Source organism: Leiobunum rupestre, chromosome 6 (genome assembly GCF_980474605.1).
Source record: "Leiobunum rupestre chromosome 6, qqLeiRupe1.1.hap1, whole genome shotgun sequence".
In the NCBI taxonomy this organism is placed as follows: Eukaryota; Metazoa; Arthropoda; class Arachnida; order Opiliones; family Sclerosomatidae; genus Leiobunum; species Leiobunum rupestre.
This window is the reverse complement of record NC_143389.1, coordinates 67941013-67961301: the sequence shown is the minus strand read 5'-3', so window position 1 is coordinate 67961301 and position 20289 is coordinate 67941013. Positions and strand designations below refer to the sequence as shown.

The following is a 20289-nucleotide window of genomic DNA, read 5'->3' as shown; positions in this document are numbered from 1 at the left end:
CGTTAACTAAGATGTCGCATTCGAAAGTGTTAGAAATAGTTATTACTTTGCATAGGAAAAGTACTTATGTCTAGCCCTGTTCTAAACTGAAACTATATTTATCTGTCGTCTGCTTATACTTTTTTTTTGTTCTTACTTTCACTTTCTTTTTTTGTGTTTTTAAGGTCAGTAGAGACCATACCTATTTTTGTATATTAGATTTAACTATAATTAAATAGAGATTTATAAATAACAAACTGTCTTGCCAATTCAATATAGATAGATCTTACAATTGGTAGCAGAAAGCGTGGTTAATATGGAATAAATAAAATAGAAAAGATTTATTTGTGAATTGGCAGTGTTTGAGTTAGGCTTAGCTTAGTGAAAGTGCAGAATGGAAATGAACAAAACAGATTAAAGTTAAAAATGGAAAAACAGATTAATTCCTTGACATCCCTTGGAACATCATTTTCATTTAATAAATTAAATGATGAGAATTATGTAAACTGGAAGTTTAATATGAAAATGGCTCTGCTAGATTTTGGGCTATGGGGGATCATAGATGAAACAGATGAAGAACCAAATGAAGAAGCAGATTCTAAAGTAAAAGAGAGATATGAAACCAGAAAACAAAAAGCTCTATCAAAATTAGCTCTGGCAGTAGATGACCAGCATAAGAATTTAGTATCACAATATGAAACAGCCGTAGAAGTATGGAACGCACTTAAAGACCTTTATGAACCAAAGTCACGAGCACGAATAGCTTCATTACGATTGAATTTTCTGAGTCTGAAATATAATGTACCTGAAAGCATGTCAGGATATCTTGGGAGAATCAGTGCTGCAGCGGAACAATTGGAATTAGCAGGACGTATTTTAGCTCCAGACGAAATAGCATACCAGATGATTTGTAAATTACCCGCCCAATATGAGAACACGATTCAAAGAGCTTATCAACTAAATGATGAAGAGTTTACTCCAGATAAAGTCAAAAACCTCCTTATAGCCGAATATGAAAGACAGAAACTAGTACACCAAGAGGAAGAAAGAACAGATATGAAGACTGGACTTATGTCCATTCAACCCAATCAGAATAATCAACAGAAAAATAGAGGTGCACAACAAAAGCGTGGAAATTTCAAAGGCTATCAAGGGAATCAGAATACTAGTCAAAGTTTTGAATGCTATAGATGTGGAAAAACTGGTCATATAGCAAGAAATTGTCATGCAAATATTCAAACTGGAGGCCGCACTGTAAATCAGAAAGGAAATAGATCAAATTATCCGAGCAATCAAAGGTCAGCTAATCAAACTAGAAACAGTTATGCAAGCAGTAGCAGCGATTGGGATAATGGAAATTCATATGGAAATGCATATTTAGCTACTACAATGATTTCAACATCGGATAAAGATTCTTGGATTTTTGATTGTGGTGCTACACACCATTTTTGTCATAGAAGAGACTGGTTCGTTGAATATCAGGAAATAGAAGTACCCATTGATATTGCTCAAGGTGAAGCAAAAGCTTTAGGAACTGGGGTCGTAAATATGGTGGTAAAAACACCTTATGGAGATAATCTCATTCATTTGACAGATGTATTCTATGTTCCGCAGTATAATAGAAATTTATTATCAGCCAGAAGATTTGATAATAAAGGATGTAAGATTATAATAGTTAATGGCTCGATTAAAGTATACGGTGTGAACAAGACGTTGGTTTTATCTTCCACCTTAACCGGAAACAATCTTTATGTTGTTGATGCATACATTCCAAGTAGAGAAGAACCCAGGAAGGAACTCTCAGTGAAGGGTGGATGTAACACGAGTCTAACAATTGATACAGCAAGATGGCACCAAAGATTAGGACATCCTTCAATCAAACGGATGAAGGAATTGCAGAGAAAAGATATGGCTCACGGATTACCAGAATTTAAAGGAGAAATTGACCACTGCATACCATGTAAAGTAGCAAAAGCAACAAAGGCCGCCTCAAAATCTATACCTGATATATCTACAAAACAACCATTAGAACTTGTCCACAGTGACGTTTGGGGACCTTCACCTGTTATATCTCAAGGTGGGTCACGATATTTTATCAGTTTCATAGACGATTATACTAGAAAGGCAATAGTTTATATTATGAAGAATAAAAGCGAAGCATATGATAAATATAAAGAATATAAGGCTATGTCAGAAAGACAAACTGGTTTGAAACTCAAGAAAATACGCACAGATAATGGCTTAGAATACTGTGCAAATTATTTCAAGGAAGGTTGTAAAAAGGACGGAGTTGTGTGTCAAAGGACGAACACATATAGTCCTCAAATGAACGGCATTGCAGAGCGATATAATCGAACAGTATTAGAAGGAATTAGAGCAATGCTTGAAGATGCAAGACTACCGCATTATATGTGGGGAGAAGTATTATATACAGTAGTGTATTTATCAAACAGATTACCTCATTCGAAACTACCAAATATCACACCAGAAGGGAGATGGAGAAACACGTCACCTTCATTACGACATCTTAAGCGATATGGATGCGTAGCTTACGCATTTGTACCACAACCTCACCGTAATAAATTTGAGAAGAGAGCGAAGATTGGTATCATGGTAGGCTATGCTATGAATACTAAAGGATATCGCATATGGTTTCCAGCAGAAGGAAAAGTTCTAGAAACCAAACATGTTTCTTTCGACGAGAGCAAGTTAGGTATTAAAATACTTAAAGAAACCAGAGAAGAAACATATGAGCCAGTGAAGCAAATATGGTCAGAAGATAATGAAGACGAATCGTCAGATGATGATAAATCGCAAGAGTCGGACAACTCATCGGACGATGAGAATACTGATGAAGGAGATGAAGTAGGAGCACAACCAGAGCCACCACCTCCACAACCCATAATACCCCGTTGGAGACGAGAAGAAATACTCAGAAAAAAGGGTGATCGAATTGACGTTTATCACTATGATAACATTACAAATCAGAAAATCAGATCAGAACCTGAAATGAAGCGATACTTAGCAGATAGAGGAGAACAATACAACCCCAAAGAATTTACTTTCAAATCTACTGGAAATGTTGAAGCCCGATGTGTAGTAATACCTTCAACATACGACGAAGCAATTGGAAGTCCAAATAGTGAAAAATGGCAAGAAGCCATGACAACAGAGATTAATATCATTCAAGATAGAGAAGTGTTTGAGATTGTTCCAAAACCAATTAATAAGAAGATAATTGGAGCAAAATGGGTGTACGATCTTAAGAAGAATTCTAACGGAGAAATCAATAGATACAAAGCCAGACTAGTTGCCCAAGGTTTTTCTCAAGTTCCTGAAAGAGACTTTAATCAGACTTATTCTCCAGTCGTAAATTTTACCCTGATCAGAGCATGTATAATGATATTTATTGCATGTCTCGGATGGCTACACTCCCACATGGACGTGAAGTGTGCATATTTATATGGATCATTAGAAGAAGAACTTTATTTAAGACAGCCAGCTGGATATATTCAAAAGGGAAAAGAAGATTATGTGTGGAAGCTAAAGAAGGCTCTTTACGGATTAAAGCAGAGTGGAAAGCAGTGGTATTCTGAATTAGATAATCAGTTACTTCAGCTTGGATATAAAAGACTTTTTGGATGCAACTGTATCTACAGATTTGGATTGACTGGACTATTGATAGTGTATGTTGATGACATAATTGTACTTGCATCAAATACACACGTTATGAAGAAATTAAAGACACAACTACAAGCAACATTCGAAATGACTGATTTAGGAGAATTAAGTTACTTTTTGGGGATTGAATTTGAATTTCCCTCAAAAGGACAAGTATATATTCATCAAAATAGCTACGTGAAGAAATTACAGGAAACATTCAAGATCAAAACTGAGAAGAAAAGGGAGACACCATTACCCGTTGGGATATCATTGTCAAATAGAGACTGTACACCAGAACCGAATAATAATTACCCATACAGACAACTCATTGGTAGTTTATTGTATTTATCGCAGCGTACTAGACCAGATATAGCATTTGTAGTAGCAAGTTTAGCACGTTATTCGTCAAATCCTGGTCAGAAACATTGGAATTACTTATTACAAGTGTTGGAGTACGTGTGTCAGACCAGCCATTACGGTCTTCATTATCATGGATTCAGCAAAGTTGATCTCAGTGTGTTTACCGATGCATCATGGGGATCGGATTTAGACGATAGAAAATCTACTAGCGGTTTTGTGATTAATATCTGTGACAGTCCAATAAGCTGGAGAAGTGTGAAACAGCAGAACATTGCCCTATCATCAATGGAATCTGAGTACATTGCCTTAGCAGAATCATCAAAAGAGATTGCATGGTTAACTAGTATTGTTAAAGAACTGTTAGAATTAGCCAAATTAGAAGAAACTTTTGGACAGCCGATTGTTTATTGTGATAACCAAGCGGCAATACAATTTTCTGAAAATAAGATAGAAAATAATAGATCGCGGCATATTCAGATGAAATATCACTATGTACGAGAGTGTATTGACAACAACTTATTCAAACTTAGTTATGTAAATACCAATGAAAATATGGCAGATATTTTTACTAAAATTCTTCCTAAGAGAAAACATAGTGAATTTTGTATGATGTTAAAGTTAACAAAATAAAAAAAAAAGGGGGAATAAGTTGATATATATGTATATTTGTATATTAATTTTACCTATGTCAAAGTAAGGGGGAGTTTGTTAGAAATAGTTATTACTTTGCATAGGAAAAGTACTTATGTCTAGCCCTGTTCTAAACTGAAACTATATTTATCTGTCGTCTGCTTATACTTTTTTTTTGTTCTTACTTTCACTTTCTTTTTTTGTGTTTTTAAGGTCAGTAGAGACCATACCTATTTTTGTATATTAGATTTAACTATAATTAAATAGAGATTTATAAATAACAAACTGTCTTGCCAATTCAATATAGATAGATCTTACAGAAAGTAAGGGTGTCGCATAACGTCGCATTGAGGTTGCATTCTATTGGTTGTGTTTCCGGGTTGATAGTTGAAAGTGGGGGGCTGTCATTAAGTTAGCCCCCCTTTTGTTTTAATTATTCCAACTTTACAATTATGTCGCATCTTTTTTTTTGGTTTCGCATATGATAGCATCGATGTCGCATTCGATCGCAAATGAAAGTTTTTAAAATTGTAGAGAGGGGGGGCCAACTTAATGGAACCGAGATATATATATATTTCTGCTATAACGAACTGATAGCGAGGGTTCATTTAGTGTACCTTATGTAACACTTTTATTCTAACAATTTTTAACTTTGTGAAGATAAATTTAAAATAGAATTAAGATTTTTGAAAATGTTTAAATGTTCATGTAGAATAAGTATTGATGCATAGACATGTTTCGCCAGATTTAAGCACGGTTTTTCAAAATAGAAAATTGTGAAGATGGCTATTTTTGACATGAAAAACTTATGCTAGGCGCAATGGAAATTTTTTGCTTCGACAAGAGCTGTCATGCCATTTCAGTTCTTATGAAAAAGGAAAACAATTAGCCTACATGATATGTTTGACTTTGGTATTTATTGTTGTAGGTCCCCATTCAGCAATGGTGCTCCTTAGTTTCACTTGCTTTCCCAAATTTTTTTGTTGACCCACTTTGTTTTATAATTAACCGGACTGATGGTTGCCAAGCCATTTCCTTATTATTAATTTAGTCTCTTAAGTTTATCATAAGTTATTTTGTATTTTTGTTAATATTGTGTGTTAGTGTTATAAGATACTTTTATATGAATTTTGAGATGGCTAAAGATTATTACTGAATTGTTAATGCGGTCAACGAAAGAGGAAGCTTATTTCCTTAGAGGGGATTACGCTCTTGGAATGCTAGGATGGACCTCGAGAGTTATAGTGTTTAAAAAGAGACAGCTAGCTAGTTTTTGAAAAGAGGTTCAGAAGAGATGTCGTTAATAAGTAAACAAGGGCTAATTTAAAAAATTGGACTGTCATATCTACTTAGTTCCGAACTAAAGCTAGTACAATTTCTGTGTGAAAATAGTCATGGACTCTCAAATATGGGGATGCTCCGATATGGGTAGAGCCGATATATCGGCTCCACGAATATTGGCTGATGCACTGTCATAAAATTTTATTCTAATTTTTCATTAAAAACGTTTGCAAGAACATATCAGAATATTTTCCTTTGTTTTTACTTTTTTACTTGATACGTATTATCTGTCACAAATCGAATATCGTTGATTTTATTTGTTTAAACTCTAAACCCCTGTCTTAAAAAATGGTCTAGCTTCTGAAGTCTGGCGTACGTGGTGCGGCCAATCGCTCTTGGGTCTTTTAAAAACGTTCTTTGCTGAAAAATTCTCAGACCTCTAACCCCCAAGACAAGCAATGTATTCGAATGGTGGCGCTCCAATAAAGAACGATTCCCAATTTTTAAGCCTTGCTTAAGTATATTTATCGACACCTGCATCCAGTGTTATAGTGAAAGGCTGATTATTACAACCATAGAGGATCTACCGGAAAGCTACTTTAAAAATTAAGAAATACACTAAAGCCAAGCCTTGTTGAAGAACTTGCCTTTTTAAAGGGAAATGTAAGGTTGTGGCAATAAAATATTATCATAAGGTAGTTAATCGAGTATATTATTATTTTTAAATGTTTTTCCTGCAAATATTTTTCGAATACTGGTATTAGCTAATATCAGCTTCGTTTAAGCCGATATTATATGAAGTAAACAGAAGAAATCCATAGTCAACGGTTGAATGACTTCCCCTTACCCTTAATAAAATCTGGGTCTATGTGTAAAGTAACCTCTCCGTAAAGAGTGATTCATCAACTGACGTGGACTATTCACCCTTATCCTTCCACTCTCCATTGATTACAAGCTGCTACAGATTCTATGCAAACAACTTAATTCCACATAAATCTTCGAGACTCGCTACAATATCTGTTAACTCGAGTGCCTTAAAACTAAACTATCTTAATCTTAATTTATCTCAGTCTTAAGTGTCGTTTACATTGTAATGAACTAAATTTACTTACAAATTACAGAAGGGAAGCAACTACAGTAAGTAGACGTCAACATTCTTTAAAGTTAGAAGTAACTTACGGCACTTGTACATAAACCAATGAAGATTAAAAATTGCAAAAACCACTTCTTGTACAATAAAAAGTTTATTTAAATCTTAAAAATTTTTTATTTAAATCTTTAAAATTCGGACGACTAGTTTCGCCACCATTCGGGGCTTCGCGATACAGAGTTAATATTTCTGCACTGATCTGGAGGATTTCCATTTGCCTCTCAGGGAAGATGTCAATTTACAAAAATAACCCAAATCCAATTATTACACATTATGTATCTAATTGTTGGGTGGAAAGGTGTCGCTGACATCGCCCCTATGTTATGTATGTCTTTAAATTTTTTTAAGTTAGATAGGGTATTAACTGGTGCACCATAGATTAAGTTTCTTATTTGTAGATTAAAAATCAACGAATAGTTTAAAAAATAAATTTTCCTTTGGCAACCCCTTCAGGGCTATCTTCATGTATCATACCCCTAGACATCTTTTAATATTTAGTTCTATTGTTTCATTCATCACAAGCCCCTATAGTTAATAAATTGAACCTAGGCCATCAGATAGGAAATTAAATACACTTCCTAAAGTGCAGTGCGGATGTTGGGGGTAATTCTTGCTTCTGATAATTGTTTCGTGAGATTTTCTGGATTCTCTACATTTACAGCTTTCTCAAAATATATTAAATAAGTTTCTCATTTAAAGCTCTTTAGTGAGTTCAGTATAAGACATCTAAATCCGCAAGCTAGTCCATTTAAAACACAATTAAATCCCAAAAATAATTATAAATAATAACCAAATTTAAGGCATTTAGAAACAGTAGCCAAATTTAAGACACTTAGAAACAATAGCCAAGTTTAATATAATCTGCAAATTTAAATGCTAAAAATTATAGTTATAGAGTATATATTCGCATTTGTTATGAAAAAAGCTAAATTCATTTGGCTCAATTTTAAAATTCAAGTGTCTTTCATTGAAGCATACCCTTTTTACGGTTTCTTAAGGTATCAAATACCTTGTACACCTTATTCTGAAAGTTCAATGTAAGATATATTTAGCAAAATAGAAAAAACTACTCTTTATAAAACAGTGTAAAAGAATGTTACTATTATAATCTTTCTAACGTTATTAATAGAGGCCCTAAAAATGGCTTAGCAAAATAAATATTGTACTCGATTAATTGACGTACAAAACAGTGAATTGTTCTCCCACTGGGATTTCTAGTTTTGTAAAATTAAAAAAATTGTCTAGCAGAATGTGTCAAGAAATAATTTTTTTAAACGTTTTATTTCAGGTTTTGGATCAAGCTTCTGGTTCGGGGATATTTAGTGAAAATCCAGAAGTACCTGATATGCTTGATGAAACTCAAAACTTAATAAACATTATTTTATTGGACCATTGCTATGCCTTACCACCCGCTCCTAAACCAGCAGCAGTTGTTACTACTACCGAACCATCTCTGACGGTGCAACCAAGAGATCAGTTAAATGTAATAAATGCCAAAACTGCTGAGAAGGATCCACCTGTCAATGACTCTTTGTCAACCACAAATGTTCTATCTAAGGGAAGTTTGGAGCTTGTTTCATCAGCAAAGTAAGTATCAGTAATCACTCTGCAAACATTATTTCAATTTACTTCAGTCTTATTTCATTTTAGTTCATCTGCTCCTGAAAACAATGAAGTTAAATTGCCCCAGAGTGTTGGCAAGGTGGTTTCTTATAGTCCAAGGGATCCTGAAAATTCTGATTCTTCAAAGAAAAACGATAAGGAATCTACACCTAATAAAGTTGAGCCAGTTAGAAGATCTCAGAGGCAATTAGATAAAATTGAAAGAGAACAAGTTGAAAAAATAAGAGCTGAAAATGCCGCTATGCAGCGGCGTGAGCTTGAAGAAATGGAAAAACTCAAAACCTCCACTAGTCAGCCTACTGCCATTGCAACATCAGACGGCGTATCTGAAGGAAAAGAAGAATCTGATGATGAGAAAACTTTAGCCGCTTTACTCAAAGAAGTCAAAGGAGATGCAAATGAAACAAACAGCCCAAAGTCAATTTCTATTTTACCAATGCCAAAAGTGGACCGAAGAATGTCTACTGACAATTTATCAAAAGCCAATGATGAAGAGAAGGAACCTGATAAAAAGGTACGAAGAGCTAGTAGCGCATCATTTGAAAGAAGTAAAAGTCGAACAAGAACTGACAGTGAAACATCAACAGATGACGCTAAGCCTAAAACTGTTCGTTCTAAAAGTCTTGATAAAGGTTCTCCTTCAAAGATTACTAAGAAAAGCCCTAAGTCTCGTATTTCATTGGAAGAAGAGAAACTAGCTGAAGAATTAAAAAAAGCAACGGAAGAAACAGCAAAAAGGGAGGCTGAAGAACAGGCAAGAAAAGAAAGGATTCTTGAATTAAAACGAAGGAAATTGAAAAAAGAAAAATTACAGCAGAAGCTTGAAGATTTTGAGCCTGCCCTATTTAGTTTACCTGATAAAATAATTATAAAGGACAAAAATGACGGAAAATGTATAAAATCAGAGCTATCTGATGAAGGAAAACAAATAAAATTTGAAAATGAATTAAAACTCGAGAAACTTGACTGCCCAGAGGCTAAGAAAGAAATTAAAGAATTTAAAGAAAAATCTGAAGCCTCATTAATTGACGATTCTGAACCCTACAACGAATTAGCTCTTATAGCTAATCATTTAATGGAAAGTGATCCTATTGCCAATTTAGAGCCTGAAGCTAGTCAGAATCCATCAGCTGTATCTGTAACACCTGTCTCCAGTACACCTGATGTCAAACCATTAATTCAATCTCCCGTGTTAAGTCCGGGTAACAAGAGTCCCTTTAAAAAGCAAATGGACCATGACAATAAAATTGACGGTGAGTTGTCAGGAGGAAAAAAACTTACTAGTCATAAAAGTAAACCTGGTATTGTGGAAGACCATAAAGGAGGAAAAATTATGGTGAAGACTGCTGGTAATGGTAAACGGTTTTTAAAAGTGAGAAAAGGGCACCGTGTATTGAAAGATGGAAGCATTTTAAAGGAAGGAAAATTTTTATCGAAAGATGGTATTAACAGACCCTTGACCAAAGAGCAGAAAATTGGTATGAAGTCTAAGCTGTTAAATGTTGATAAAAATAAGATGTCTTTAGAAAATACAGGAAATACTAAAAATAAGGGGTACATTGTGAAACACTTGCTTATGAAAAGTAAAAAACAAGAGCAAATGAAACAAGCCAGAGGTGAGGGCAGGCCCATTTTAAAGAAAGGTAACAAGAAAGGCAACTCTTTTGAAGAAGTAAAAGGCGAATTTTCCAATAAAAGACCCGCCTCGCAAAGACAAAAGAAAAGAAAATCACTTCCAGATGATGAGTTTGCCTATTCTGACGATTCAGATGACTCTGATTGGGACTCGGAAGATGACCCAGAAAAGTTATGGTGTATTTGTAGAAAGCCAAGTAATGATAGGTTTATGATTCAATGCGATTATTGCTCTGATTGGTTTCACGGCTCTTGTGTTAATGTGACGAAGCAATTGGGCAGACAGATGGAAAAAGAGCAGAAGGAATGGAAATGTCCAAGGTGTATAAAGGGTATGCCTCCAGTTAGTGCTCAGCTAATGCTACAGGAACCTGCTGATAAAACAAAACAATTGAAAAAACCGGTTGCACATGAAATGAGAGAAAATGTTGTGAATCCAAAACCATCATCACTCGCATCTCAATTAGGGAAATGTATAATGTGCAAGAAACCTACACCTAAAGACTCTATATATTGCACTCCTGCTTGTATTGAAAAGCATGGCTTGGAGGTTTTAAAGTCAATGCCAAAAGATTCTCCTAAAAATATTGTGAAAGTTGAATCAAAACCAGCTCAAAGAGTGATTGTAGTTGAAAAGAAAACGGGAAAACTTTTAATGGGATCAAGCGCACCAACCAGTGAAAATCTTGTTAGCTGGTTGAAGTCAAATCCAACGTATGAAGTTGTAAAACCTGGACCACCAGCTACTCCTACTAAGAAAATACCAGAAGTGACTTCCCCAGTAAAAAGAACGGCTAAAGTGGAACATGTAGAAAAAGAAAAACATCCAGAGTCAGTCAGGCAAAATGTAAGAAAAACCCTTAAAGAAATATTAATTTTAAGATGCAAAGAAGCTGATGATATAGATTTGGTCGAGGATGATGTCAAGAAAATCGCTGTGAATATAGAGGAACATTTGTTTCGTCTATTTAAGGATACAGGGTCAAAATATAAATCAAAGTATAGAAGTCTAATGTTTAATGTCAAAGATCCTCGCAACCAAGGTTTATTTAGAAAAATTGTGAAAGGAAAAATTCCACCTGATCAGTTAGTTAAAAAAACTCCAGAGGAATTGGCGTCTAAAGAACTTGCAATGTGGAGAGAACGAGAAGCTCAACATGCTTTAGAAATGATAAAGAAGGAACAGCTTGAGCAACTACAAAATCCTACTCTTCTTATTAAGAAAACGCACAAAGGAGAAGTGGAAGTGCAAGATGATCAGCTCTTAATTGTAGAAAAGGATGAGAAAGTTGAAGCAATTTTAGAGGAAACTGAGAAAGGAGTGGACATAGGTCAAATGCTTGCTGATACTACAAATGAACATCGATCACATCTTTTTGACCTGAACTGTAAAATATGCACGGGAAGAACACCCGCTGATGCAAATGAAGATAAACCCAAGACTGTTAAGGTAGCCACTACAATCAGTGTAGAGAAGTCTGATTCCTTTGAATTGGAGAAAAAAATTGATACAAAAATTGAAGATCCTATTGTACTTAAACCTTCAAAAACCAAGAAGATGTCTAGTAAAAAGTCCTCTAAAAGAACCAAGGTGGTTCATGAAGAAACTTCAGATCATGAACCTTCTTCTACAGTTTCTTTTGGATCACCGGATGTAGATGCGCAAAATAAGAAGTCCAAGAAAGATCAATCTTCAAAAGGTCCTCCTTCTGTATGGAGAGGTTTTATATACATGATTGATGTCGCAAAATTTGTCACTAGCGCTCTGAAAGTGTCGGGTCCAACAGACAGTTTAAGTACCGATATTCCAGACTCTGTTCAAGTTTGTGGTCGTATTTCTCCAGATGAAGTCTGGAGTTATTTAGGCAAAATAAAACAATCCGGAAACAAGGAACTTATCATTGTTCGTTTTCAACCAGCTAATGATGAAGAAAAGTCAACATATGAATCCTTTTTCACTTATTTAAACAGTCGAAAAAGATATGGTGTTGTGAAAAGTTCATGTAAAACTATAAAGGACTTCTACATAGTACCTCTTTCTAGCCATGCACCAATTCCTTCAGTGCTGACTCCTTTTAATGGACCAGGTAAATTTTTGTTTACTATAATTGTATACTACTATAGCCATGAATTTATTTCACACAAATACAAAAATGGAATAACTTAGGTCTCCTCTTGTGAGTTTAAAGGCAGAGCATATTAGAATTGTAAATCAAAGTAGTTGGTTGTTAACGGGATAATGAAAAGCATAGATATATTGGTTTATTATTTAAAAATTAAAAAGGAAATTATACATTAATCGATTTAAAAAAATTCTTTAATTTAAACAGTATTTTTGTTCGCTAAAAATGTTTCAAAAAGTCCTTCACACATCCTACGTGGGAGACTGAGAATTGAATTGTAGTAGCTCCAATAGACATTTTCAATGCTTGTAAAACTGGTTGAATTTTATTATAATGTGTACAGCTACATAAAATATTTCTAAAAGCATTGAAAAATAATAGTAATGAAAATGTTCACCACAACCAGGAATTGAACCCTGGTTTTGCCTATGATTGGCGACCATGTTACCTCAGATAGAACACATAAAGAAAAATAGTTGCTTCACATTTCATCAGTTGCTGGTGATGGCCCGGAAATAGCCTTCTCCTTTTGCCTCTTAAAAGGGGACTAAAGGGTAATGATAGAGTTGAATATTCATGGGTGAAATAAATTCATACTGCAATTTCATAGTTTTAATTTAACTTTTGGAGACCACATCTCACGGGTTAAGGTACATGTCTCCACCTAAGTATGATGATGTACAAGTAAAATTTCAGTTGATCGCCAATGTTTGTTACAAACATTTTTAGAGAAAGTAGTAGGGTGGGCTAGCTGTCAGCTACCTTATATAAGCATAATAGGAGGTATCAGGAAAAGCAGTGAAAAGGATACTGTTCAATTAAATCAAAGCCTAACATTTTAAAAATATACTTCTGCTCTTTTGGTATACATGTTTTATAAGTGAACAGACCAGGATAAGAACAAAGTCTAAGTCAAATAAAATTTGTAAATTTAATAATCTGAATTAATGAAAAATCATAGAAGCATTTAAGTTCAATAAGTATATCCACAGGTTTATAATAAACTACCTGCTGGAAAAGTATCTTGCTCCCTGTTTTGTAGTAGTCTTATTTGTTGGTTTTTAAAATTTAGATACTACTGTTGTTTGCTAGTCTTGACGTATTATCTGAATCAGGACCTTTTTATGTAACACTCGTTTTTGAATTAATTTAATTTATTTATGGACATACTATTTTGGACTTATTTTATTTGGTCTATTCAAACTTGGACGACCCAAAATGGTTATACTATAAGCTACTGCTAGTGTCTATAATTTTTTTATTTTATGGCTACACTGTGTGACTATCAAAATGCACAAACATGTGGGGTATAGAAAACTATATTACTTCACAATGTTTCAAAAGGCTTCATGAATTTTATTCTTACAAAAACCAGAATCTCTGGAGTTCAATAAAACTATATATATATATATATATATATATATATATATCTATCACGAATGTATTTATTTATACTAAGGGAGAATGAATATGTCGAGACTATCAACGGACACGTTGAGGCCCTAACCCCGTCACGCTAAGGGGGGGGAGGGAAAAGGAGGTGGTCTTATTTTTTGCATCCTCGCAGCAGCGTTAATCGCGTCGAAAAACGTAATTTTTAAGAACCAATGAGATTGCAGTATTATTTTATTAAGAAACGCTAAAAATAATCTCAACATATACATTCTCCCTGAGTAGAAATAAATACATTCTTGTATATATATAGGCTTTAAATGTGAGCCAATTTCATAAGACTTTTGAATCAAACTCTTTATTAAAAAGACCTTTACTTTACTTGTTGCAATAGCAATGCATCGATCGAGAATTTTTTTCTCTAATTTACCTTGTTACCTAAAAAAACTTCTAAAAGTACATGTAAAATCTTCCTTGAAAAAATTTTTTTTAAATAGTTTAAAATGTTTGAAACATATTGATTAAAACTGACCAACCCTGGTAAATGAATTTATTTAAGAATTATTTACTTTTAAGTATAAGATTAAACATTTTTGATTCTAAGGTGTCACTTGTTTAAGGGTTGCCTGATTTAAATCAAACGATTTTTTTAAATCGTTGATTTCAATCACCTATTATACTTCAATGTCAATTCAGAGCAAACTAAGTGAAATTAAGTTTTTAAATAGTTAAACTAAATTTAAGTATATATTAATTTAAATTTCAGTTTACAATACCGTTTCACTCAAATTATTAATCAATTTGTCAATTAAAAGCAAAAAAGAATCTGATTTTAAAAAATCAAAAAATCAGCAACCCTGCTTTTTTTTTCCAAATAAAATAGGCCTACTTTCCTTTTTATGTTGAAATTTTTCCAAAAGTACTTTTAACATTGCATTTTCTGTTATATTTTAGGGTTGGAAGTTGATAGACCAAATCTTCTGCTTGGTGTACTTGTTCGACATAAAGCAAAAAACAAATCAAGTTCTGGTCGATCCAAGTAGGTTTTTATACTGTGCTGGTTTTAACTATTAATTAATAAACAAGTATTATAAGTTTATTTCCATTTGTTTCTAAAATGAAAACTTCTAAAGCTTACTGTGCCAGTATCAATTTTTTTGCATGGGAATGGCCAAACGTTTCTAAATTTAGGAAAGTTGAAACAAATTAAGATAAAAGATACTGACATTTTACTACCAAGTACATTTAAATGCTTTTTGTTTCGGTGTCAATATGAATTGCTATAAAATCTGCTCCATTTTATTTTACCACTGCCCTAGACGTCCTACCCACAGCGCTACTCAGCAAAAGACAAAAACCAACTATTGTAGGCACAAACTACTTCCCGCGGTTGCAATGGTTACTGATGGGCTAATACCCAGGGCACCTACTTATTCAATGTCAATTAATGCTAATTAAATAAATAATGGATAAATTTAAATAAGATTCAATAAAAAATGTGGGTCATGTGATTTGTTTATTTCTTGTTGTATTGTTAAATTTATTGTGTGCTCAGTTCTTTCTTCATTTTCAGTGCATGCACAAAATTGGCATTGCACAAGCCATTTCCCTCTAAAACATAACAAGCTTTAACGAGTCTTATGAGTTCAGTATCACCTATTCAAAATTTAAATATAAATTAAATAAATCATTACATTTAATCTTCAGTCAATTTGCACTTTTCTGTGTTTATTAGTAAATTAAATTTTTCATTTTTAGGTCTAAAACCTCAGATAAAGTTGAACCATATGAGCCATCATATACTCCACCGCTGGATGCATTGCCATGTCAGAGTACCACGGTAGACAGTAGTAATTCAACTTCTGCGTATCAACCTACAACTCGTAAAGCAGAAAAATCACTTAGTAAAAGAGTAAAAGTCTCAGCTGATGACGAACCTTATGAGCCCTCGTATACCCCACCTTTAGAAAAAATTCCGAAACTGACAGATGAGGATGATAAACCTTATGACCCTGAAGACAATGAAGATCTTGAAAATTCCAAGCCTGGGTTGGATATTCGATCCCTTTTACCAATTTTGCAAACAAAATCATCATTACCATCAGCTAGTGCAACTAGTCTTCTCACTTCAGTGGCAAGCGCTGCCATTACAGCAAACACTGATCTAGAGACTCAGAAGAAACTTTTAGCTGAACTAACTAGGGAAGTAGAGCACCAAAAGGAACAAATAAATCGCTCTTTGGTAGGAAATGTGTCTCGTATACTATCAACTGCAACTGACTCACCTGCAGTTGGTTCATTGACACCTCCACCATTGGTAGAAAATTTAAAAAAGAGTTCGAGGGTTTTAGATAGCTCAGGCAACTTATCTGCAAATTTGCAAGATATTCAAATTCCTGATATGCTTCAAAGTATATTAAATAACATCCGTGGAAAACCTGCCACTGGCCACCCATTATCAGCTGTCGAAGAAAAAGCACAACATGCTATTCCAGTTGTAAAAGACCCAACTGAAAATTTAGAAGAGCATAAATCTTCCCCGTTTTCTGGAATTCTGGGTTCCTTGGGAACTGTAATTCCATTTTTATCAGATGATACCCCAAAAGTTATCAATCCACCTTTGATACCTTCAGCAAAAACACACTCATCAGTAACATCTGATATTGAATCCCGGAAAGGTGGCTCTCCGATTCCCTCATTTTTAATACCACAAAATAAGCCATTAATTACAACACCAAGCATTGTAAACACAGTAGTCTCTGCATCTGTTGCAGACATTTCCAGTGTCATATCCGGGAAATCATCCTTCAATAATAGTTTGACTACAAAGGATATGCAATCATCAAAATTAAAAACAGGAGTACCAGTAGCTCCACCTGTTATAACAGCTTCAACTGTTGCATCCGTAACTCCTTTAAAAGCAGGCATTCAAGCAACTCCTTTAAAAGCAGGCATTCAAGCAACTCCTTTAAAAGCAGGCATTCAAGCAACTCCTTTAAAAGCAGGCATTCAAGCAACTCCTTTAAAAGCAGGCATTCAAGCAACTCCTTTAAAAGCAGGCATTCATGCATCTCCTTTAAAAGCAGGCATTCATGCATCTCCTTCAAAAGCAGGCATTCATGCAACTACTTCAAAAGCAGGCATTCATGCAACTACTTCAAAAGCAGGCATTCATTTTACTATCAAAAGACTTAAAGCACCAACGCTGCCATGCAACAATTCCCCTATTGTAGAACCTGAACCGCTCAAAAAGTCAAAGATAGGAGATTTACCACCAATATTGTCAAAATTACCAGTACCAGAGAGGTCTCTTACACCGCCTCTACCACCACCGCCTCCACCACCACCGCCACCTACTACTACTAAAAAATGTGAAGCTGCTCCAATCCCATCATCTGAAACTGTTTCCCTTTCTTCAACCTCTCCAACAACCACTCCTGAACGCAATACATTTACTCCTCCCACCACTAAACCTAATTTTACCCCTATTAATGTTTTGTCAACTTCAACTTCGTCTTTAATATCAGCAACCATTACTGAAAACAAAACTGCATCTGTATGGAGCCCAGTTACGGCTCCTGCATCTAGTTATACCAGTGTATCAGAGAGAGTTAGTCAATGTGCTCTGGTAAATTTGAGCTCTTCTCAATCTACAACGCTTACTTCTAACCCACAAACTCAGGTTAACAAGTTAATTGATACAGGCCCTAAATCAAGCTCCTTACAATCTAATTTAACCCCACCTCTGCATACAATACCGGTGCCACCTACTAAGGTTGGGATAAGTTCACAAATTCTGCAACCAACTTCAATGCCCAAATCAAATACTACACGAATGGTCAAACCATTTCAATCGGAAAAATCAGTTCCAAAGAATGATCAAACAATTGAAAAAACTGTTGACTCTGCTCTTCAGTCAATTCCTATACCACCACCTAAACCTGCCACAGCATTAAAAGTGCAATCAATTCCATTACCAGTGACCCACGCTTCTCATCAACCACCCCATTCTGTACCGGTAAATACATGGCCTGCTTCAGGATTTACTGAACCACCACCACCTGGAGTTGAAACAGATGAACTTCAATCAAAAGATAAAGTTATTCCAACGGCTTTACCACATCATCATTATCAATCAATTAGCTATCCCTCTCAATCTGGCTATTCAGTGCAGTCAACTTTTTATAACCAACATCCTTCAAACCCGTACTATATGACTCAGAACTCTCAGTGGAATAGAGCACCAGGATCTATGGCAAATATACATCCACCGGGACCAAATAGTTGGTCACAGAATCAACATTATCATTCACAGTCTCAGTATCATTCGCAACAGCATATTTCCACTCATCCTCAACAGCCTATGCCGCGAGCACAGCAGCAATATCCCTACCAACCACAGCAACCTCACCAGCATCCACATCAGCAGCCGCCACATCACCACCAACAGCATTCTCATCCGCCACAAACTACACATTCTCACCCCCTTCCGCAGCCACATACACCTTCGCAACAAAATCCTCATCAGCCATTACAGCAAAATCCCAACCAACAGCAACATCCAACAACCCACCCTCAGATTCCACAGTCACAGACCCAACCGCAACAGAACACTGGAACACAACACCTTACGCAACAAAACCCTCAGCAATCCCAACAATATCGTCCAAGAATGCCCCCACTTGGAAATCAGAGAGCTCCTTGGAGACCTCCAAGGCAAAGGTGGAATGGACCAAATCCAAGGTGGAATAATGATAGAGGACATTATAGTGACTATAATCGAAGAGATTGGGATAGAGACTCCCATTCCAGAAGTAGAAATAGATCAAGAGATAGAAGCGCAGAGCGAACTAGATCAAGAGATAGAAGCGCAGAGCGAACTAGATCAAGAGATAGAAGCGCAGAGCGAACTAGATCAAGAGATAGAAGCGCAGAGCGAACTAGATCAAGAGATAGAAGCGCAGAGCGAACTAGATCAAGAGATAGAAGCGCAGAGCGAACTAGATCAAGAGATAGAAGCGCAGAGCGAACTAGATCAAGAGATAGAAGCGCAGAGCGAACTAGATCAAGAGATAGAAGCGCAGAGCGAACTAGATCAAGAGATAGAAGCGCAGAGCGAACTAGATCAAGAGATAGAAGCGCTGAGCAAGACTCCAGCAGAGACAAAAATAAAGAGGGCTCCCCTGAAAGTGCTGAAGATGAAACCAAGATAAGAAGAGAAAGTAGAGAAAGAAGTAGTAGCCAACATCGTAGTAATAGCCGTGAACGTAGTCGTGAAAGAAGTAAGAGTCACTCATGCAGTAGGGATCGAAGCAGGAGTCATGATAGAACTCGGGGAAGAAGTCGAGGGCATAGTAGAGACAGGAGTAATAGTGTGGATAAATCTAGGGGAAAAAGTCCAAGCTTTGAGCGTAGTAGAAGTAGGGAAAGAAGCCATTCATCCAATAGAAGTAGGAGTCGAGATCGCAGTAGAGACCGTAGTAGAAGTCGAGAACGTAGTAGAGCCAAGAGTCGTGACCGTAGTAGAAGTAGGGATTATAGCCGTGACAGAAGTAGGGATAAAGGTAGACGAGATAACTGGAAACGTTTCCGACGATACAATGGTGGTAAAGACCGGTTTAGACGCAGACAAAATTTTTGGGACAATTCATCAAAACGAAAATCATAGCCTCATGATATTTAACTGTGAAAATACCTGTTCCACGTGGCATTCATTTTTCCCGAAAACTTAACGTACAGCAAGTACTAAAAGGATTTTAAATGTCAGATGGTGTTGAAGTAGACGAAAAGCTTTCCTATCTTAAACCCAATGAAAACATATTGTTGCGTTTGAGTGGACTACTAAAGGAAATGTTATAAATTGTTTGTGTAAATTAATAAAAAATGGCATCACTGGAATATTGCTGTAAGCTTTCGTTCCATAACATAAAAGTTAAAATTAATCGAAATATGTAAAATATTTAGAAAAGCAAAATTTTAGGCTATTATTCACTCTTTAAAATTTAATTTCTAAAATTTACTTACCTGTGTACATGTAATTTGAAATTTGTAAATACAGTTGTTTTATTCATTATGAAGATCCACTTATCACATATAAACACTATCATTGATATAAAAACAATCTATTGATGTTTTTAGTTAAATTTGTCATCTCATTTCAAAAACTGGTATTCTTTTGTGTAATGCTAAATAATAAAAGCCTAGTAGTTTTAAAAGAAATTGTATAATTCCACCTGAAAATATTAAACCGAGTAAGAGTAGCTTGTGCTGATAAATTATGTGCTATATTTTTAGAAATATATATATATATATATCTAAAATATAGGACTTTATAGGACTATTTTTCCAAAGTTATATGATTTTATAGGCCTATATATGCTAGTTCATTTACTAAATTAATACATTTAAGAACAGTATATTTAGTTAAATAAATCTGATTTTCACTTAAAAATT

At 35.1% G+C, this 20289-nt stretch overlaps 1 protein-coding gene across 4 annotated transcripts in view; it reads left to right on the top strand.

The window, feature by feature from the left end:
* The window catches only part of pps (protein partner of snf), a 32659-nt gene extending 12658 nt beyond the window's left edge, over positions 1-20001 (top strand). For all 4 annotated transcript variants that reach the window (XM_090179008.1, XM_090179005.1, XM_090179006.1 and 1 more), the window contains 4 exons: positions 8352-8650; positions 8714-12408; positions 14791-14875; positions 15595-20001. In XM_090179008.1, coding sequence (XP_090035134.1) covers positions 8352-8650; positions 8714-12408; positions 14791-14875; positions 15595-19504 — 7989 coding nt within the window. In that variant the 3' untranslated portion in view covers positions 19505-20001. The remainder of the gene's footprint in view (positions 1-8351; positions 8651-8713; positions 12409-14790; positions 14876-15594) is intronic.
* Positions 20002-20289: the final 288 nt, after the last annotated feature.